The 23,113-nt window shown below is 30.7% G+C and overlaps 1 protein-coding gene across 1 annotated transcript in view; it reads right to left on the reverse strand.

The window, feature by feature from the left end:
* Positions 1–4,981: 4,981 nt before the first annotated feature.
* Positions 4,982–23,113, reverse strand: part of LOC129231365 (fasciclin-1-like) — a 281,260-nt gene continuing 263,128 nt past the window's right edge. The window contains exons 10-13 of the mRNA XM_054865660.1: positions 19,628–19,775; positions 11,013–11,184; positions 7,933–8,041; positions 4,982–5,321 (exon numbers count right to left, since the gene is read on the reverse strand). Of these exons, the coding sequence (XP_054721635.1) occupies positions 5,119–5,321; positions 7,933–8,041; positions 11,013–11,184; positions 19,628–19,775 (632 nt within the window). The 3' untranslated portion in view covers positions 4,982–5,118. The remainder of the gene's footprint in view (positions 5,322–7,932; positions 8,042–11,012; positions 11,185–19,627; positions 19,776–23,113) is intronic.

The following is a 23,113-nucleotide window of genomic DNA, read 5'->3' on the forward strand; positions in this document are numbered from 1 at the left end:
TTTTCTCATGGACATGGATACGAAGAAACATTCTTCAATAACCAATATCATAATGTCCCAGCTACTTTTTTCCAAATAAATATCGAAGAGACTGCCTGCCTCACGTCATATTTTTGGATTCTACAACAAGTATTTGAAACAAATTCAGCAACTAGGAAATAGTAATGCGTGACTGAGAAGGCATCTTGGTTTATAACTGTATATGTCTGTAACACAGTAATTACAAGGTGAGCTCTAAAATTCTTTAGTTACAATTTAACTGCAACAGGTTTGGAAGCTTACTTCATAACATGCGTCTGTACAGAAGCAAACAAATACCACAGATTGTCAAAATGTGCACAGGGGTAAGTATAACAAACAAGCCAGACTAAGCATTTTGCATTTTGAATAATATATTATGGAACAAACTTCACACTAAAAAATGATGAAATTGGAGACGAAATAAAATGTTTATACAAATAACGTGCCGACATAAATATTTAGTCATCAATGTTACTGATTAGAAGGGAAATTCCGTACAATCGTTACATTTTGCACTTAAGCCTGTTTGTGCAAGTAGCTAAAATTTTAGTAAGACAAATACTGAAACATTTATTATGAACCGTAATAAAACACACGGTTTCCCTGAAATTTTTGACCATGTACGTACACCATGCTAATAATGCTAGGTGTTCTTTTTGAAAGAGTTCAGAGTATGGGTAATTCGGTCCCTTAATCAACTGAATAGATTAATTCTTATGTAGGAATTTTGAAATAGTAAAATATTTTTGATTTGTACAAATACTTTAAAACTATCTGTGTTACTCCTCTAAAAATGTCTAGAAGCCAAAACAACTCGAAACTGAAAATATTTAAATGCATCAATCTAATATTTACTTCCGTGGAAGCATGGTATCTAGCACGAATTACTTGAAATGAATATTAAAAATCCTAAAATCGGCTTTTTTTGCGTGAGTGAAGTTTTCAAAATGCAAATTGCTTGGCCCTTTCACCAATGCAAAACAATTGCTCCACATCATGACGTTGCATTAGCTTTACGCGGATTTTAATGGAAGTTTTCGCAAAAGGATTCTTCGTGAATGAATCCTATGCCAGAATTCAATGCATCTATTAAGGAAGATAAACTTTTCCGAAGCCTAATATTTCTACAATCTGTCGTTTTAGGTTCAGGCCCGGCCTTTTTTACAAGAAGAAATGTTATTTGCATTAGAATTAGAAATCGGAGTATTTTGAAGTTTTTACATAGATTATTCACATGAAAATTGGAATTACCAAATGTTTTATTATGCACAGAACATTGCGTACTTCTTTATAAATGTCCAATCATCAATCAGAAAGCGAGAGTTTGTGCCAATCAAAATGCACCAGAGATTCAGGCCGGACCCTTAACACACTCCTTTGCGCAGAGACACACCGACGATCAATAAGTACAGCTTGAAAGGCAAACTTACAAGAGGTCTAAATTTCTTATTATAAAAAATACAAAGCACAAGAAACAACAATTAATTCTTTTTTATAAGATCTGTAACCCACACATTTAAGAAACATGTTAAGCCTACGGCTTTAAAGACATAGCAGTACGAATTTTACCAGATGCCGAAATTTTTTTAACAACATATTTTTCATCTTTTTAACAATAACACGTTAGCAATAAAATAGAAGATAATATCAAATGTACACAACACATACTTTACTTTACATATCTGCTACTAGATAACGACAAATATGATTTTGCAAATAAATAAATTGTTCAACATCGGTCTTTAATTAACACAGAGATATATGTATGTGTATATATGCATATATATTTATAAATATATATGTAATCAATAAATTTTGTTCAACTAACCAAATAAATCGTTATTATATTTAAAAAAGTATTTTCTTTAGTTTTTCATCGAATTGCTATTCATGTTGAATAATGATCCAAAATGTGTCTTTTTTGCTGAAAATATACATTCTAAAATTATCAATGTAATTCAACACTGATTTTTAATTACAAAAGCTCAAAAATTTCACAGAATACCACTTTCAACGTAACCTTCACAACTGACGTGCAACATCTATTTACATTTTCAGTTATATATTTAAATTGCCAAAGTATGTAATTGAGTTGAAGGGGCATAAATAGAAGAGTATCTAATTACAAAAGTGAAGAATGAAACATAAATATCTCAGCTCGATCTGTATTTGCAACTGCTTTGAAACATCTATTTACACGTACATGTTTTAAATAAAATAGCTCTTAACATAACAAGAGCTTCAGCAAATCCATCTATAGAAACTTCTTTGACATAGTTCTTCATTTTAAAGAAATTCTACATGATTTCCAATCCAAAAATTAAACAGAAAATGACAAAACTCGATTTTCAACATGATATATAGGGAGCAGGAAACATTTTGGTATTAGTAATCAAATTAAACCAGTCCATTTTTACTAGACAAAAAAGAAGCAAAACTAATTGATTGAGATGTAAAGTAAAAACAATTCTTCATAGTTTAATAATGAAAATTTTATGGCTACATATATTACCCAAGAAACTTGAAAATATTTTCAATTTCACAAGCGGTGAAATGCTAAATCTAGAGTGAGTCCTTTTTATTGTTAGTTTCACCATGCGTTATCGGCATGTGATGACGTATAAGTGACTAGTGCCAAACACTGGCACTCAGAATAAAACCTGTTGGAATGTGTAGCAATATATTTATGGGAATGCATTAAACCAGGGTATTTAATTTAAAAAAAAGAGAGGATTGTGGATTTATCACTTTAGATACAACTGAAGAGTTAAGTATTCGACATTATTCACAGAAATATGCATAATGGTACTTAATTACATGTCTGATATGATGGAATGATAGCTTAAAATAAATCTATGACGTCAAATAAAGCGGCGCTTTATTCCACAATGAGATCATGAAAAACTTTTAACTTTACAAATCACTTTCAAAAACACATGAATAAGGTGCAGTACAGTGTAATACTTGCAGCGTAGATTTAAAGTAAAATGAATATTTTTTTTTATACATTACAAACTAGTTTTTCACTTACTATTTTGAATTAAAAAATATACTTAGTTTTTTATTCCCAAACTTATCAAATGCTCAATGGCAGTGAATGTGAACCAAGTGGCAGTATATATGAGTTTTTTTATGGAATTTTTAAAAACATAATACAAATAATCATCTCTGAATATTCTTGAGATAGTATTTTTTCCGGAAATTTCATACCACTTAAAAACAAAAATGCAGTTTGCAAATTTCTTACCTTTAAAGTCTCTACTCATGTCAATGCATCATTTCGTAGCCAAATGGGCTAGAGTAGAAGCGAATGGAAAAGTTGGCAAATATTTGTTTGAATGCAATAACAGAACACTCAGAACCTATCTATACAAAACACTAGTAAAGTAATTAATATTATTATGAAAAATATGCCAAAAGATATTTACACACAGTTCTCATGTACAACCAGACAGTGCATAAAAATGCGCTTAGATCAGGTTTGAAAAACATTAGCTTCATGCAGATTGATTCAACAGTTTGCATGCGGGTTTTTGTTGCAACAACGTTTCGATGCAGAAACCGAAAACACAGCTCAGAGCTCTAACTATGATTGTTGTGATTTGTGTTACCTCCGATATGTTACAAACTAACACGATATGCATCCTAATAATTTTTCTTTGTAACTTGCACAAAAATATCTAGTCTGCATTGTTTTGAATTGTGAAATGTAAACAAATCTGAGAATTAAAAGGTTTTAGTACATGCATTCTTGAAACAAAGAGTCCTAAAACTAATAAACAAAATATTTTTTTTTGAAAATTTGAATCCATTAAGTTGAAAAGTTTAAAAAATCAACCTGAAAGAGTTTTTCCAAGCACTTTACATAAACTCAAGCAAATAAAAAAATATATATGATCGCCTAAGCGAATAAGGAAAGCAATTGCAATAGTTGTTTTGAATTTTTATTTGATTATATAGTTACGAAATATGTTTCTGATTCTCCCAAAAATTGAATTTTCGGTTACAGAATAATATATTGCATCTTACAATTTTTCATTATAAAGCGCTTTTTTTTCTGAGTTTCCGTACGATGCCATTGATCTTAATTTGTATTTACATAAACCTGCTGGCTCAGTTATGATGACTTTTTTTCCCTTCATTGCATCTGGTTGCAACCACCAGAATGCGGTCTATTATCTGTTCTTAGAGCATTTCATCTACACCTTTAGTGTTCTGCGAACAAACACATCATCTTAAAAACAGTTTCAAGCTCCTTTATGCAAGTTCAACAAGTATAAAACCAGTTAATTCTCAGCATCCATGTTACTCACGGAAGATTCTTACAAATATTAATGTTTGACAAAAATGTAAATGTATTTCTTTATCAGAACCAATAGTCCAAAGCATTTTAAACTACAAGATACTTAAAGCATACCATGGAAACATGAAATTAATATTCATACACGAATAAGCATTGATTTCTGCTTTTTAGTTCAAGCCGCTCATGTCATGTAACAGTTTGCTTTAACAAGTACTTTATTAACATTATTTTGGCCTACTGATGAACATAATATTTTTCTAGAGATGTGTTCGCCTTGGAATAATCGAATTAGAGCTCTTTATTGCTCACAATATTTGATCTGATGAAACTTTCTGATGAAGAAACATTACATGCTAATTGAAGCAAAACAATGCAACAATAAGTTAAACTAACTCGGGAACTAGATGATGATTCTTAATTGAATAGGAGCCATATATGCTTCATTGCTTGAGTTTCATAAAACAGAAAACTTATAGTATCTTTAAAAATACCTTGCTTAACAAAATGAAACTTTATAAGCTATGGATGAAAATTTCAACGTAGAGACTAAAATGGTTAATTATTTAACCAAGTGTTTTACATTTTGAAGCAACAATAGAGTCCAGTAACGTTTTTTACATAAAATATTGAAGTAATTTATGAAAATGTATGCAAAAAACGGAAAAAATACCTCATAGCATAACAGAAGTTCTTTAGATTAACTTATTGCATTCCGAAATTTGTAACATTCAATAATTTCCCTTTGTTTCTGCTTTTAATTACATTTTATCCTTATGCTTTTTAAGTATTGTAAATTAAAGTTTGGCTAATATGAGGACAAACAAAACTGAGAACAATAAGCAAAACATTGATGGGTCCCAACATGCTGATCCAGATTTAGTGAGATCTCGTCTTTTCATCATCACACGGTCTATGACATGAATGATACCGTTTGTAGCCTTGACGTCAGGACGGACAATTGTAGCTTGAAGACCTTCCCATTCCACCGTTAATGGACCTTTAAAAAGTTAAATTACATGATATTATTATGTACATGATATATGTATTACTTATGTCATATTTAATAATCTTATAAATTTTTTGAAAGGTACAGTGACTGATGGAGAAAAAAAACATTTAACGTGTTCGCCCACCTTAAGCTCGTTATGCCTGAAGTAGAAAAATTCGTTCTATTTTGCTATTCTCTTAGATAACAATGAACTTTAAATTAAATTTTATGGTTGTTATTGTCAGTTAAGTTACTTGTTATTATCAAATTAAGCAAGAAAAACGGAATGTATCTTTCGTATCTCACCTTGACTATTAAAAAGACTCTCTTTATTGCAACCACATATGATTCCTTTGAAAATGTACACAGGGTAAATACATTTGCATTTTACCAAAAAAAAGAAAAAAAATAATAACCCACGAACAAATACGTCTCTCTTAGTTTTTAGTATTTCTTCAGTTACATTTGGTACTTTCCCCTTCTATACTTAAACTCGTGTTCACATTTTTTGCTATTGTATTCCACATCGATATCATGGATTCTATCATTGTATTCAACTCAACTTAATTTTTTAGGGGTTTGCTTGGTGATCAAATTTTTCTTTAAATTTAAAAGCCATTTTTGTTTTGTATTGTAGCATGCAAAAAGAATATCCTGATATTTTAGTCAAAACTTAAATAATAGAAAAGGAAAAAGAGGAAAAAAAACTGTCTCGTTCTTTTATACGGTTCTAATGTATCAATGAGATTAATTAAAGGGATGCAAATTTACAAAAAATAAATTAAATTTATCAATGAATAAAAAAGTCAGACGGAAGTATATCGATGAGATCACTGATAGGTTATTTTTCATTTACTGCATTTTCAAGTAACAAAGAAAATAACAAACACTGGGTTTTTTTTAAATATAAATTTCGTATGATATAATACCGAAAATTCATTAGTTTTTAAAAAGTGATTGACTTCATTTCGACTGATTTTTAATTTTACATTGATGCAGTTTGAAATAATGCTGTAAATAGTTTTTGATACATTACACAAGAATATACAATAGAAGGTTATTGAATTATATCAGCATCAACTTTTTATACATTTCATCAGTAAAAGATCTATCTCGGGGAAAATTTTGAAAGTTTTTCTTCGTTATTAAACTGTAATGATAATGCCAAATCATTCATTTAGAGATTCAACAAGCTGGCTAACACTCTTGTTTTTAATTTTTTTCTGCTAAAACTCTTTAGTTTAATAACGCCGGATAGTTTTTTTCAATAACTACATCGTCCATTCAAGTGTAGAAGTATCTTATCTCACACCTTTGACTTGAATCCTCTTATGTACTTGTAATGGAAAAGTTTACAACATTGTAAAGTTAAGAATAATAATGCAAGTACAATATGGCATAAGGGATCCACACAACCAAAAATACTGTTTCTCATTCATATTTATATTTGAATATTGTGCGCAGCGACAGAATACTGAAACAGTGCACAACCATTAGAGAATTAAATAAAAATTTTTGTTTCTGTTGTTCGCAGCTCGGAACCAACTAACGTACAACTAAGCAAGTGCCAACAGTTTTAATGATTCATTGAGACGCTTAAGTAAAAAGGCATTATTAAGTAATTGCACATAAAACGCAAACGCAATTGCGCATTACGCAACAAAATTGTAGCTGTAGCTACATTAACCCCAAGGCAATTTTGATCTGTCAGTAGAAAATTGAAAATTTCTTCCATTATTTTAAAGTATTTAGTACATTGTTATATTTTGAGAAATATAATTTTGCTTTTAACCCTGTTACTTCTGATTCTTTTCATTATTCCTTTGCTTGGAAATAGATTAGTTCAACTTATTCCCTAGAAGTGGCATGAGTTGCCTGTGTATTTTGAACCTGAATGCTTGAGGCATGTTACGAAAAAAAAAATCGATCGACTGATACGCTAGCAACTATGACAACTATAATAGCAGTCGGCAGCAGCAGCCCATCATTGACTTGCCAGAAATATTACAGCAGTCGATAGCAATAAAACAGTACATTACATAAAAGAGTCGTATACATCATTATTATTATTTATTGAGAAATTATCAACGTTTTGTATGAAATTCTGATTGTTAACATGAAGGAAGTTTAAAATTATAATGTCAGGACTTTAATGTCAGATAAATTGGTTACTGTTTAAAAGGGAAATGAACAAACGAAAAATAATCGTGTTCAGTATTGTAAAGATATTTTCATTGACATCTTTGAAAAAAAAGGTAAATATTCGAGATGGTTGCCTTGAAGTCACGGGAAGGTTATTTTAACGTGCCGTTAATGGCGAAATGAAATTTTCCCCATTATGTGTGTGTGTGGGTAACATATATGGTTTAAGTGGTAATTTCTTAATTTAAAAATAAAACATGCCAGTTAAGCTTTAACATACTTGCTCAACAAAGCAACAATGCTACAAAACATAAAACTGTATTGGTTGTTATATTCATGCTGGTTTAACAAAGCTTTTTATATGTAGACGAAAACTGTTTTTTAAACAATGGCTCAAACGGACATTGAACATGAACTATTTTATCAATCTCAAAGTTATATGCTTTTCAGATAAAATTTCAAAGAAAATATTATTTACCACTTTGACGTGATATTTTGAACATTCCACGGACCATTTGAATCTTATCTTGACGTTCCAAATCTTCTTTAGTAAGTTCCATTCCAACAACAAGGTGACGATCTAAAATCTAAATAAAAGAGAAATCCATTTAGATAAAAAACAAAACTAAACAAAATACATCTCGTAACTATGCATTGTTCATAATTGCACTGAATTACGTGATGGAATGTGCAATCCTCCTTTAGCACATGCTGTAAGTACGAAATTAGGGGAAAGTATTATTATGAGAAACTACATCAAAGTAAGAAGGTGTTCAGTATTTTGTGCAACAATTCTATCCTGATACTAAAAGCGGTATGCCAATGAAGAAAAATATGCAGTGTATTTGCGAACAAACACTATGGTCAATAAGTTCTCAGACAGTGTTTTGAAGCACGTTAAAACATTATGTGTACAACTGTTGACCAAATTATTTACAGGTCATTAAGTGTAAGGTAGATATAACCTATTGCAATTTTAATATATTGCATTAGTTCTATTTCAGCTTTTCTTGGGTTAAAAGAAAAAAGTTTAAAGAAGTTGTAATAAATACATTCAACAAAGAATTAAAAGAGATGGGTGTGAAGATATATTTCATTTACAGAAGAACCAGAAGGTTCAACGAGATGCTGATGATGCCCCGAAAAAGATTTTGCACTACACAATTCGTTCTGACAAAAGAATATTGAAAATGGCCAGGGAAAGAATACGGCGAGACAGTCTAAATCTTCTAGACCACTAAAGCAAGAGCTCAACTATAGAGGGAATCTTTGTGTAAAACATTCTGAAAATGGACACTTGGGATGCAAAGCTTACAAAAAAAAAGTACTGAGCTTCAGATTGTGCTACGACTAAAAGGAAGCAAAGACAGAGGGAAAAAAATGTTTTTGGGGGAAGCTGGAAAAAGATATGTCTTTTCAGTCAAGAGACTATTTGTTTTAGTGCTAAATCTAAACACCATAATTGATATAACATGGTCAATTTATACCATGGGCAATGATAACATCGCTGAAAACCAGCATTATCTCCAAGGTAGTAAAAAATGCCTCGTTTAGAAGATTTTGGGGACTGTTTCTAAATGAGGTAAACTCCCGTTAGTTTACATTGAAAGTGAGATAAAAAAAACAATGCTAAGATTTTAACGTTAAAGAAAAAGTATTGCTCATAATGGCCAGAATATTATTGCTTTCAACGAGATGGTTCCCCTACACAAACCACACGTGTGGTTCAGAAATGATGCAGAACAAATATAGCTGACTTTTAACTCAACAGCAATTGATTCCCCAAATTCTCCTATTAAATAAATCCTATTATAAATTATTGTACAGGATTAGCACCTATCACTTAAGATGTAGTAGATTCATTTTTTTAGTACCCTATCCAACGTTACACAAGACGAATGCTATATTCTTGAGAAATCCGGAAAGCCAAATAGTAATAATGAACGATATCAATTCTAAAAAAAAAAAAAAAAAAAGACGAGTTAACAGCACCTGGGGTAGAACAGGAAGCTCGCTGTTGTTTTCTTGCTATTGTATTTCATCAAGCCAATATAACTCCACATATTTTTTTAAAAAATATTTAAGTTCTGTTTTCAGAACAGCTGACAGAGTTTCGTCTTTGACCTGTATATTTATTTAATTTATGTGTTATTTTTTAAGTCTCAGAAGCTTTGTTTTTGGCGTATCACTTGTGATAACTGGTGTTAACGAAGATAAACGTCTGGGTCGAAAAAAAGTTTGCTATTGATCTAGTATTGATCCTTTAGAAATCGATTCAAAATTTGTCTGATGCTATGCTTCGCCGTACCAAAGCAGCTGAAAAGGATGATGTTGTAATGCACTTTTTTTATCTATATCCATGGCTATTCGTTAAAAACTAACTTTAAATTTTTAAAACCATGTTATAAGTTTTTAAACTAGAAATAATATGACTAAATGACTATGATGATCTATCATTTTTATGAATTAAATATTCTGCAATGGAAATTATAAAACTTTTTTTCTGTATTGTTAAAGGTTTATTAAAATTTAGCAATGTGGAAAAATCAGAAGTTGTAAATTTGCATTGAAGTTTTGTGCTTCGTAATAGAAGAATTTCTACTTTGAGTTAATATAAAACATAAATTCAAATAGATAAATTTTGTTTTAATAGTTTTGAGGTTTTAGATTTTCTTCCCTTTTATTTTTAAATATTGTTATTATTATTATTTTGTATCTTCCGTTGAATTTGCTAATTTTATTAGTTTATCCGTTGAATTAGTGCCTTAATCACTATCAGAATAAAAATGAAATCGCATCAAAGCAAGTTTATATGTATATAGATTTGCTAATTTGAATTTCTCTACTTGCACCATATCTAAGTTTTGTGAGAAACTTTGAGGAATAGTACCAATTTTTTTTTCTTCAATTTTTCCTTTCATTTTCTTAGACCATTTAAAAAATTACTAGAAACGTTAAAGGACAAATCACACTTTCCTTTAGTTTTTGTTAATTTGATTTTCAGGTTTTTCAGTACTTATTATTCGATTTATTATTAAGTGATCATATGCAATATCATGTATTATAGATTCAATGCATTTAATTAGACATACTTAGTAAATAGTTTTTTGAACGTTGAATCAAATTTTATTTCTATATTTTGTATTTTCTTTTTAAATTGTGGGAAACATTCTTCTCTTAAATCTGCAATTGCCCTGAAAGAAAGTTTTGCCTCATTTGAAGTGTGTCTGTACTAGATTTTTCATTTAAATTAAATGCTCCATATAATATTTGAAGCAAAACTGCCAATTTTCAATCTGATACGAAAAAGCAAAACATAAAAACTCCACAAATGTGGGTGCACACATTAAAATTATATTATTATTAATTAAACAAAACGTAAGTGAGAATAAGGCATTTAAAGTACAGAAGAGAACTAAAATTACACATAACGGTACCACATCTGAATAAGCATTGTAGTAAAGATTAGTTGGATTGAATCTCGTTTTTTTTTCCTGCGCTTTGAACAAATGATTAAAATGGAGCGAAATACATGGCATTGATTCATAGATTTTATACCTTGTGAACATGATAACTAAACTGGCCCAGATGTAATTGCTTGTGCTCCGATGGCATTTCCTTTTTAAGATCTTCCCAAGCTTTTCTGTTGGGCACGAAGAAAGTGTAGCTCTTTTCTTTATCATTTAATTTCAGATTCCATTCTTCTTGTCCAGAGAGTTTGAATGTTGTGCTGAAATAATAATGTGTTACATTAACAAACTAGAAAAATACTAAATTGTTTTAACAATATGCTGCAAAAGAAACTTCATTACTAAAAACGCTGTAAGAAATACATAAGCTATTTCCTAACATATGTTTATAATAGCATTAAAATTTTGAAAAAAGAAATCAAAGGTTCCAGATAAATAACTTGTTCGATTTTTTCTGTGTGTAGGTATATGTAATAACGTATAGTTTGTACAATGAATGAAAATAAAATTCTTAAATAACTCACTAAAATTGCAAAGGTAACATAACCACTAAATAAAAAAGCCATTGATATATCTCCAAACATTTAATTCTGAGGAAATATTATCAAGTTAATGAAACTACTATCCATTTTTAAATTAAATTAAATTAAAATTAGATGCATATTATAAAAAAAAACAGCAGTAATGGTAATTTGAAAAAAAAAAAAAAAAGCCTATGTAATATATTTTATTTGTCTGTGTTTAGTAACTTTTGGCAAAATACTTCTTTTCGTTCACCTTTTTTTTTAAACCCACAGCGCAGGGGATTAAATATTTTTCTTTTTTTTTTTTTGTAATTGTTTGCCACATAAAGCATATACAAGTAAATAGTAGATGTACAGGAAAATTTTGCACAGGGGGCGCAATTATAAAAATAAACTAAATCAACGATATACTAAACGGTAAACTAAGAAGCAACGGTACATCGAATATTATAACATGTGGAAATTTAAAATGAAATGAATAAACTTTAAATTATTTTATTAATTTTTTTTATTTTAAGGAAAATACAGGACATTCTTAACCATTATCAATATTCAATAATGATTCAGAATGTGAAGTCTACTAAAATTTAAGAATAAATTTTGATACAGTAACTACTTTGCGAATATTTCTTATGCTAATAGATTAAACGTAATATTAAAAAAAAAGTTTAAAAAACTAAAAAAACATGCTTTAGTAGCAAAATAAACTAAAAAGTTAAAAATAATCATTGAATGACAAGTATATAAAGTAATCGAGCAAACACTTAATTCTACTGAAAAAAGAAAAGCGTGGGAGGATGCCGATTTACATTTTTGCATGGATAACAAGTAGAAGAAATTTAAGACAAATGATAAGAATCCCCCCACGCTTTTTTTTATTACACTAAAAATAAGTGTTTGGTCAATTACTTTATATACTTGTCATCTAAAGGTTATTTTTAACTTTTTAGTTCATTTTGCTAAAAAAGCATGTTTTTTCAGTTTTTTTTTTTTTTTTTTAAATTTCAAATCAGATTTAGATACTAAATATTGCTAACACTTGTAACTCTTAAATGAAATCTTTGTGCGTGTGTTCGATTTATATAATGGAATGTATCTTAGTATTCTATAGCATTATTTGCATCAGACATTTTGAATGTTTCCTGGTAAATTCATGTGCAAACATTGTTACGATACGCAGCTCTGATTTGTACGTTGTAAGTAATTCTAATAAGCCACTGGCTATTTGTCCAACGAAAAGTTGGACGCACAAATATACAAGTTAAGCTAATAAAAGTGTGTTAATTAGAATAAACTAATAACTTATCGTTAATGAATTAATTTGATTATAGAATATTGCATTGTCATCGGGTCTGAGGTTGCTTTCCAAATTTTAAAAGAATCCGATGACAAAAAAATTTTTGGAAAAAAATAGAACCGACTTCAAAATTGCTCTAAAAAGGGAAAAATAATTTTATTCTTTAAACACCATCGATAATACTTTTAAACATAATTTTTGAAGTTGGCGCAAAAACAAAAAGTAAAATCCAATGTAACCATGCTTCGTTCATATTTTTTTCAGAAAATCATCCAAAGTTAGAAACGAAACATTTATATCGTTACTCAAAGATGCTGTTATCAATGCATAATGTATGTGGTAGTAAAGGAACTAGGCCTGGTAAAATTTATTGTTGTAGTTGAATTATGGCGGTGAATGATCTGTTCTATCGTTTTTGCGCCAACTTCAAAAATTATGTTTAAAAGTATTATCGATGGTGTTTAAAGAATAAAATTATTTTTCCCTTTTTAGAGCAATTTTGAAGTCGGTTCTATTTTTTTCCAAAATTTTTTTTTTCATCCTTTTTAGTGTAAATGTATATATTTCTGTAAAAGTAAGAAGTTACCATCATGAAACTTTACCCTTTTTTTTCCTAAAAATGCTACATACTAAAAAAAAAAAAAAAAAAAAAAAAAAAAAAACTATAAGCACATCTTAAACTTTAAGCGATTGACATTAAAAATGTATCTTTACCACTTGAGAAAATGCCGGAATTTTCCAGAATCGGAAAGATACAGAAATCAATAGAACATTCGAGAAAATACGATAGGCAGAAACGAAATCTTAGTAAGATTCACTTTGTCCTAGTCGGGATTTGAACCCGGGTTGTCCGCGTGGAAGGCGAGAATTCTACCACTGAGCCACCGTTATTCACGGATGGTATGCGCGAACTCCGTTACAATATTTTAATCATTTAATAGGGAAATTGCATGAAATTTATGGTTTTTTGCCCATAACTTTTTTTTAAAGGACAAATATGGTCAAACAAAGTAATGGGACCTAAGTTGAGCCATCCCCTATCCATTAAAGAAAGAATCATCAAAATCGGTTCACTAGGTGAGACGCTGTGAGTGGACAAACAAAAAAAACACACATACGGTATGAACTGATAACCGCCTCCTTTTTGAAGTCGGTTAAAAAGTGGGCGAAAATTGAATTGCAAGATTATAAATTTAATTTCGGTGTAGACGGGATTAGAACGCACGCCTAATGATTTTCGGAGGTGGCCATCAGCGAAGACCCGCGCCTTAGACCGCTCTGCCACGAATGCTCATAAAGTGGTGGAATGTACTAATTATAATAAGCCACTAGCTCTTAGTCCAAAGGAGAGTTACTTACAAACACACAAGTGAAGCTAATAAAAGCGTGTTAAAAAAATCTATTAGCTACTATACTTTTAGATGTTGAGCTTGGTTTTACCTCTTTTAATTATTTAAACTGTTGATGTGAATACAATAAAAGATTAAGTGAACTGAAAGCACTACCTTGTTTAAATGGATTACATCACATTTCTAAACATTTTTAAATGGTTAGAAAATGGTGTAGTGGGCAATTTCGGTATTTTCTAAAAGTGTTTGAAATACTTCACTCTCTTTAAAAAAGTATCTCCGAATGACATAATTCAGCCAAAATAAATTCCGGTGCTTTTCTAGGCTTTTCATTTAAAATCCGTTTCACCTTTATATACAAATAAAACAATGACTCCAAAAGTATATGTCCGGGATAAACTCAGAAACTACCTAACCGATGTCGTTGAAAATTTTACAGTTTGTATTGGCAAGTGTTGGGAAGGTTTATTGACTGTTTTGAAAAAAAAATCGATTAATACATTTTTTGAATTCAAAACTTTATCTTTGAACTCGAAAATGACTTTTTCCAGTAGAAAGAATTATCGTATTGTTTCGATTTTAGTTGCATCGGAAAGCGCGGAAAAATGCCCCCTTTAAAAATTTCGTATCTACATTTCAAAGGTACAGAGGGCCTTAATTAACGAGTAAAAATGCTGAAGCATTTTAAGTAAGGGAAAATCAATTTTTAATTCGACATTTGAATCTTTGCAGTTTTAATTTAAATATGGACCAATAAAATTCTCAAACTGTTTTTATGCTTCTCTAATAATGAGGTACATAAAACTTTCCACTTTTGATTATTATTATTGTTATTTAACGTCTATTCATTTATTTTTGCAGTTCAGAGACGTTCACTAAAAAGTTTAGTTTGAATTTGTAATTGATATTTTACAGTTCTAACGTTATTAAAGAAGAGTCTAAGCTGATGTGGATTTTAATTTTTTTAACATTTGAAATGATCTGCGCCTGATGTTGATTTTTCCAAAAAGTGAATTTAAAGGAATTATTGGCATGTTTATGCCAATTTGCTACAGTGTGAACAAATACAATACGACAATTATTTTTAGACTTCCCCAGTGATATGGGATTTAAAAGTTTCCCCTTTTTATATATTTATTCATGTATTCATTATTATTTTTTTGTCCTTTAATGTATGTTACTTGTTTGTGCAGCCTAAAGTCGATCACTAATAATTTTACTTTGAATTTATTATTGAAATGTTCATTGCTGTTGTATTTAATCTAATCGGGACCTGAAATTTAATGTTTCAACGTTATTAAAGAATAGCCTAAGCCGATGCGGATTTGGAGAAACTGTGTTATCGTATTCCAATGGGGAGTTTTGCGGAATATTGTCCTTACTCAAAAGGGAACTTTTTCGTGCAGTGTTTCAAAGTCAAATATTTTTCTCTTTCTTTTTACTTCCTTTTACGAAAAAGGAAGTATTGTGTTCGCGAAACAAAAAAAAAAAAAAAAAAAAAAAAAATCACTCAAAAAATGACCTTAATTTCCGTTTTGCTCACCCCCGAATGAATGTTGAGTTTTTTTTTTTTTTTTTTTTGACTCGACCACACGTAGATAAGTGCCTAAGAACGTATAAACACGCGAAATATCCATTTTGAGGATTCCCGAGTTAATTACAACTAGTTTTCTCGTGATGTCTGTATGTACGTGTGTATATGAATGTACGTGCAAATGTGCGTACGTGCGTATGTGCGTATGTATGTCGTATAACTCAAGAACGGCATGTCCTAGAAAGTTGAAATTTGGTACGTAGACTCTTAGTGGGGTCTAGTTGTGCACCCCCTCCTTTGGTTGCATTTAGGTGTTTATAAAGGGGTCTTTTGCCTCTTTTTTTTTGGGGGGGGGATCATTGTTAATTTCTATGTAAACTCAAGTAATGTTATAGTTTGGCAGACATTTGGCGATACATCGCCAGTCTTTTGGTCGCCAAGTTTTATCACCCATCAGCTCGTTTTTTTTTCCTTGTTTAAGGTATACTGTTAATGCTATTTTGGAATTTTCTTTATGATGAATGTCATTATTGGAACTGTTTCCCTTTCCAGATAAAGATTATTAAAATGACGGTTGACGTTAATGGAAAACTGTCATCTTCTTTCTATCATGGGTTTATAGAGACCAATTTTCTTATTCTAATGTGGACTCTAATGACGGTTTTTTCTTTCTTTAAGGAAAAGTTTTAGTGACTTTTGTCCCATTCTAATTAGGTTTTTCAAGAACTGTTGTCTTTATCTGACGAAAATTTTAACGGAACCGTTTATTTATTCTTTTTTTTTTGAGTCAGTGTCCTCGATCTAATTGTGGTTTTTAGGGATTGTTATTCTCACGCTTAAGGTTTTTTTTTTCAGATTAAGATAGGCTTAGCAATGATCATTTTTGAGAGTTTTCCGAACTGGTAGCTGTAGACTTTCTTCTTCTATGTGGATTTATAGGTTCTGTTGACGATATTTTATAACTGGTGTCTTCATTTTAATGTCCCCTATTTTGGATAACATTTTCCTTATTTATTCAGGAGAAAACGTTAGACATGCGCCCCGTAATACTCAGCATTTTTCTCCGTCGAGAAACGGTGTAACAATTGAGGTCGTACACGCAGCACATTTTGATAGGGACTGAGATTTTTAAAGGCAGCGCCTACTTTATTTTAGAGTTGATTTCCTATTTATTTTAGGAAGTAATTTTAAGCACCAATGTCTTTACTGCTATGAGGTGTTTTATTAACTGTTGTCATTGTGACGGGAAGTGTATATTAAATTTTTCCTCTTTTACTCACGCCTGAGGTTCCACCTTGCGTTGCTTGACCTCGCTTTTATTTTCAAGGCACATCTAACAACGCCTTAGATAGTAGTTTATAAAACCATTCCATCAAATTTGTGAAAGAAAAAATATTTTCTCAAAAGTTGTTATTTTCGTGGACTTGCCCTTTTCTCCGAAATTTGAGTCTCAGTGAAACTGCGTTTTTTCTTGAATAAAACAGTTAGTAAAACCAGTGTTTTTTTTTGGTGAGTGCAGGTTTTAGATGATCGATATTCAACTGGAGTGTGTTTTTAATGAAAATATTTCTTCTTCAGGGGAAACTACACGTATCACAGGTATTTAATTTTTTGTAACTGTATCACATATTTCAAAAAAAAAAAAAAATCTTTTAGGGGAAGCACGGATTTTCATTGGATTTTCACTCGATTCTAATCCTTTGCTGCGTGGCCAATGAAATTTCTTTACTCAAATAAAATTTTATCATCTGCTTTTTTGGCAAATATAAACACACTTTTGATTTTCCATAACGTCTCTTTTGGTTTATTTATTAATATTTTTAAACGATAAGCTTATTCTTAGTGATATATTTTTATTTATTTGCCTTTTTTTCTGCAATTTCTTTCGGATTGGATAGATGCAAGTTACTATATTATTACTTAACTTTAAACACTTTGAAAAATTTAAGATTACTTAAGTTGGATGCTTTTTCTTTGAAACAGGGAGTTTTGACGAGCAGTTGACGTCATTATAGCGGGATTTTTTATTATCTAATGCAATACGATTGGCGCTTAGGTAAAATTTTGTGTGTACATTTTGTTTATTAAAACATATTTTTTTTTTCTATTTCGGAGCGATAAAGGAAATTAACATACACTCAAAGAGTTGTTCTTAACCTAAGAGCACGCGCACAACCGTGCGGCTGCAGCTAGTATTATTTCAAAAGACCTTCATAAAATTCTTTTAAATGTTCCTCATTAGATGTGATGCACTTGTCCCGTCTTTATTCCCACTTTTTAAAGCATTTGAAAACTTCTAATATCTGATATTCTCTTAACATTTATATCGTCCGCTGCGAGTTTTTCAGTTTCTACATCACAAACACACATTTTTTAAAATGTTTTTATAGAGACAGAGAAATTCGATTACGAAAAATATAGAACAAATAACGGCTCATAGACATTAGCTAATACTCAGATAAAATATTCTACCCCTAGTTCCAGCTCGAACACATTTGTTTTGAAATTAAATAAATCTAAAAACGAGTGTCCTCGTTGAATTTTTGAGAGAATTTTATTTCTCGTACAAACAACATGTCGCTAAATTTGGCACTGAAAACGGGCATTGTCTTAAACGATATTCACTCTCGATACCCCCCAAAAATTGAGTTTGGTTAATAAAGTTCTAAAAACTAAAAAACTAAAAACAAAAGATTATGTAGGTTTCTGCCAAATGAATAGAACTGGGATACTTATCTGAGGACCGTCCTTTTTTTGGGGGGGGGGGTAGGTTCGAGTTAAGCGAAAAAAAACAAAATTTGAAAGAATGGGGGGGGGGGGGGGGGGACAAAAACAAAAATGGCGCGGGTTTCCGAAGTTGACTTTTGAACATGCTATCCCAAATTCGTTTTAGTTTTCTGCTTCCATTTTTTTTTCTGGCGCTCAGAGAAAATTAAATATTAACTAAAAATTGGTATATTTGCGAATTTTTAATATAAAATTATAAATAAGTAATGAGCAAATGAATCACAAAGCGAGAGGTAGGAAGCGAGAATGGAACAAGTGTCATAAATGTACAATAACTAATATTCAGTTTTCCCCAGCACTTTGTTTTACATCCATTTATTTTTAAATTTAACACAGCAATAAGATCTTAACCTACCTTAAAGACAAAGAAAACGTCCTAATCTTAACCCTCAAACATGCATTGCTATACGAAAATTAAACAATTTAAGTGATTAATTCCCCCTTTTTTTTCAACAGTTTTGACTCTGCGTGCGTGATAGTGGTAATACATGCGTCATTAGCGTAATAGAAAACTAAAAGAAGTGTTCTGTATAACTAATTTCTCGTGGCATGCGCTGTTTGAAGGATTATGACGCTATTTGTCTTTGCTTTGACATTGTTTTCAGTGCATTTCGCATGCTAAATATTGAAAAAAAATCTACTATTTAAATTGCGGTTCAATCTAAACAAATATTTCTGCTATAAAAGTAATTTATTTTAATTAGATTTTTTTTTTTTTTTTTTTTGCAAATCCTATCTAAATAATTTTGTCTGTTTTGAGGCTTCAATAAAACACAAAATTCGTTTAAAGCACGTGTAAGATTTTTTTCTTTCCACATAAATATTTTCCATCCATTACTCAAAAAATGTTGGCTTACTTTTGGACCACCACTTGCAAAAGATAATATTTTTCAATTGTTTTGGAAAATATCGCACTTTAGTTTTGCATTTTGAGTTTTTACACTCTGCCCGCATAAAGGAATAAAAAATCAGGAATTATAAAAAGACCAGGAAAAGTTATAATACCCATTTGTAATATTTATACTTATTTCATTCAATTTTTTTTTCTTATTTAAAAAAAAAATGTTGATTGCTAACTACACATTGAATGAGGGTACCGTTTAAGTTGAGATAATAAAAGGCAAGAAGGATTCCGTTCAAAAACAAAATCTTTACTACTATAAAATTGATCCTGTGGGATTCACAATTTATGTATAAGGTAAATAAACTTACTGCAAGTCAGGGTCATGTGCTAACTTGCTGTAAACAGTCAAATAGGGCATCCCGAGAACACGATCAATGACGTGAAGTATTCCATTAGTGGCTCCAATATCCCCGATAACAGCTGTTGAATTCACACCTCCACCTTCTACGGTTAAGGCTAAAAAGAAGCATTTTGAGTTATTTATTTGAAATGAAAAAATTAGTGACAGAACAAGAGTAACATTTCTTTTTTACCCTTATAATACTGACAAGTCTATATTTATATAAAATTATTACAGCTCAAAAAAAAAAAAGCTTCAAAGTTTGCTTTAAAGGTATCTTTACTTTATTTTGTAACACACTTCTCGACACACTTATTTGACGAATTATGCTTGAGTACTTGAATTTAATTCATATAATCTCGTTTATCCTCTGATGTATGTATATATATATATATATATATATATATATACGTACACAATAAGATGAAATTAAACTTAGATCCCGCAAAATTTCATACATATAGTTATTGAAAAACGCTGTGCAAAATACTTAGACAGGAAAATTGTTAGCATTATTAAAAATAATAAATACCGGTTTATTTGAATTAAAACTTAATTTTGTAGGACGAAAAAATGGAAAAACAAACCTGGGTTAAGCATTAGTTTACAGCCTCAGTCAGCTTAATTGTTTACTCCAATTGCCTGTTTAGTATACTAACTCAAAAAGCGAAATCACGAGGAAGAGATTGGAAAGGGATAAAAAGTTGAAATTAATCAAGAAGCTTATCAAAATAACAAAGTCAGAATCAAATCAGCAAACTAGCCTGGAGCAAAAGCTTCGACTAATTTACTTCTCTTGGAAGCACATAAAACCAATAGGTGCTCTCCACCTCAGACCTTTTGAAATATTCATAAAAGCAGTGAAACCGAGCTCTGTTATCGTTCTTTTTTGGGTGGGGTTGTAAAGGCACCATTTCCGATTTGTTAGTTTGCAGTAAAAGAGCTTTGAAGATCCCCTCCTCAGCTTTCGACTGATTGTTTTCTGCTCCAGAATTGTTCTCTTTCCGGGTTAGAGAGCAGAAAAGAGCTTATAGACTTAGGTTTAACTCGTATAACACAGGTCAATTCAGGTCATGTTACCGGAAATTTTTGTAATTGATGTCAGTGTAAGCATTGAACATTACTGATGATTTTTAGGCGACTCATTTTCTAAAGCTCATTTGGTAATTTTCGGGAAACGAAATCTCGAAATTGCTAGGTGATCAAGTTTTGGTTTAAAACTGATGGTTCAAGTGTTTGGTTTATGGATCAAGTGTTTGGTTTTAAAACTGATACAAAAACACAAAATCCTATTTCTCATTAACAAACCTAAAACATGATGAAATTACGCTATTGAATAAACTCACACACACACAAAAGTTACACTGCCGCTCTTATTGCATTACTGATTCTGTTTTGATGAATGATTCCGAGATTAACTATGTGGGTTAGATACATGTTAAATTCACATCTAAAATAATTATTCTATACAATCACACTATAAAAAAAATTCCGAAACGTTACTGGGTAATTTCCATGTCACTTTTCGGGATTTTAATGGTTTTTATCCACTTTCTGGAAAAATTAAGTATTCTTGACAAAAAGTTTCCTGTTTTGATACAAGTCTCAGGAATGCAGACTTTTGACTGTTGTGAAAAATATTTTTAGCTCCCAGTTTAAAGATTAATTGAGCGTATTTATAAAGTGTATCGGCTTTAACTCAAATACGGCCCGTCCGTTTTAATTTAACTCCCAAAGGGAGCGAAAAAGTGTGGACTGCATTGCTTTGCAAGATTTGCAGATTTACAAGTAAAATTCTCGTTACTTGCTTGCAATTCTGGCATAGCTTTGGCCATGTTTGCAATAATGCTCTTTTAACTTCCTTGATAAATCAGAATGATGCCAAGATTTTATTTCCACGGACACGACTGGTTTTAAATGGGAAGATTTCTGAATTTTTCAGGAGGCTTCCAGGATAATATCAGGAAGGTTACTGAATTTTAGCGGAAAAAATTCCTGGAATTTGCAAGATATGTTACTGGCAGATATTGGGCACATCAGCTGCCCATTATTTTCCAGGAACGTTTCTGAATCGTTTTTACAGTGCACGCTTAAAACCCTCGCTTGATTATAATTCCAAGATTAACCTAAGTGTCGTCTCTTATGATACTAAACAATAAAAACCGAGTGCGAATCTTGTCTCAGTTTAGTTTTACAATGTGTCTGACTTGATGTAACACTGCACAAAGTATTACAATTAACGAATTTTATATTAACATATTATGATTCATTCTAACAATTTCTTTTACACTGATTGACTACAATGCAGTAGCTTTGGGTATCTTCACTAAGCAAGAAGTCAATGTTTCAAGCAATTCTTTACCTAACTATAATTCAAGCAATGATAATAAATGCCAAAGGGCGATTCGACGGGTAACTGACATTTATAGAGCAAAACGATAAGTATTTTGAAACATAAACCATAAAATAGTAATTTTTAAAAATTTATTTTCGCCTCGCTTATTGTATTTTTAAGCTGAATTTAGTGATATAATTGAATTTCCAAAATACATATTGGGTGCTTTTAGAAAAATTGTTAAAAGCATGGTAACTGACTGACATGAATGCAACCTGTGTGAAAAGTAATACTGATTCAATAAGAGATTTTTCTAAAAGTAAAAGGAATTTTTATTAAATTCAGATCAGAATCAAAGAACAATGAATAAACTTTCGGCCTATGGCATTTAAATTGGAAAATATTGCTACAATAAAGAATTACAGTAAATAACGCCTTGGTAACTGACTGACATCCCGGTAAGTGACTGACATTTCTGAAATTTTCTAAATATACTAAAATTAAGCAGCAAAACTTATAATTAAGTTTACATAAAAGCTAAGCAATGAAAATACATTTGATAAGTTTAATACAGTGAACGCCAGCTAATTAAATCAGTGGTTAACTGAATTAACCACTTTAATGAATCAAATTGTCAAAAACAGAACAAAATGCAGCTTTATTGAATTAGCCGCTTGATGGAATCAAAGCTGTTTAGAACTAACGTGATTCATGTCAGTGCGACTACTGTATTTTCTAAAATAAATATTTATTATTTACGACAAGTTGGTAACTGACTGACATATCGGCAACTGACTGATATTACACATATGCAACACAAAGTATCCATTAAAAAAAACATTTTCTCCTAGTTTATTGATTTCTTCAAGCTGAATTTAATGGTATAATTGAATTTTTAAAATGCATTTTGGATCATTTAAAAAAATGTTAAAAACATGGTGACTGACTGACATGAATGCAACCTGCGGGAAAAGTAATATTGATTGAATGAAAGATTCGCCTCTGAAAGCAAAAGGAATTATTCATAAATTTAAATTGGGGTCAAGTATTTCTATTTCCTCTACATATGATTAAACAAGTCCTTTTTTCAAGAATTCACTTTAAACTTTCCCCTATTTT

This window comes from Uloborus diversus, chromosome 10 (assembly GCF_026930045.1).
Source record: "Uloborus diversus isolate 005 chromosome 10, Udiv.v.3.1, whole genome shotgun sequence".
NCBI lineage: Eukaryota > Metazoa > Arthropoda > Arachnida > Araneae > Uloboridae > Uloborus > Uloborus diversus.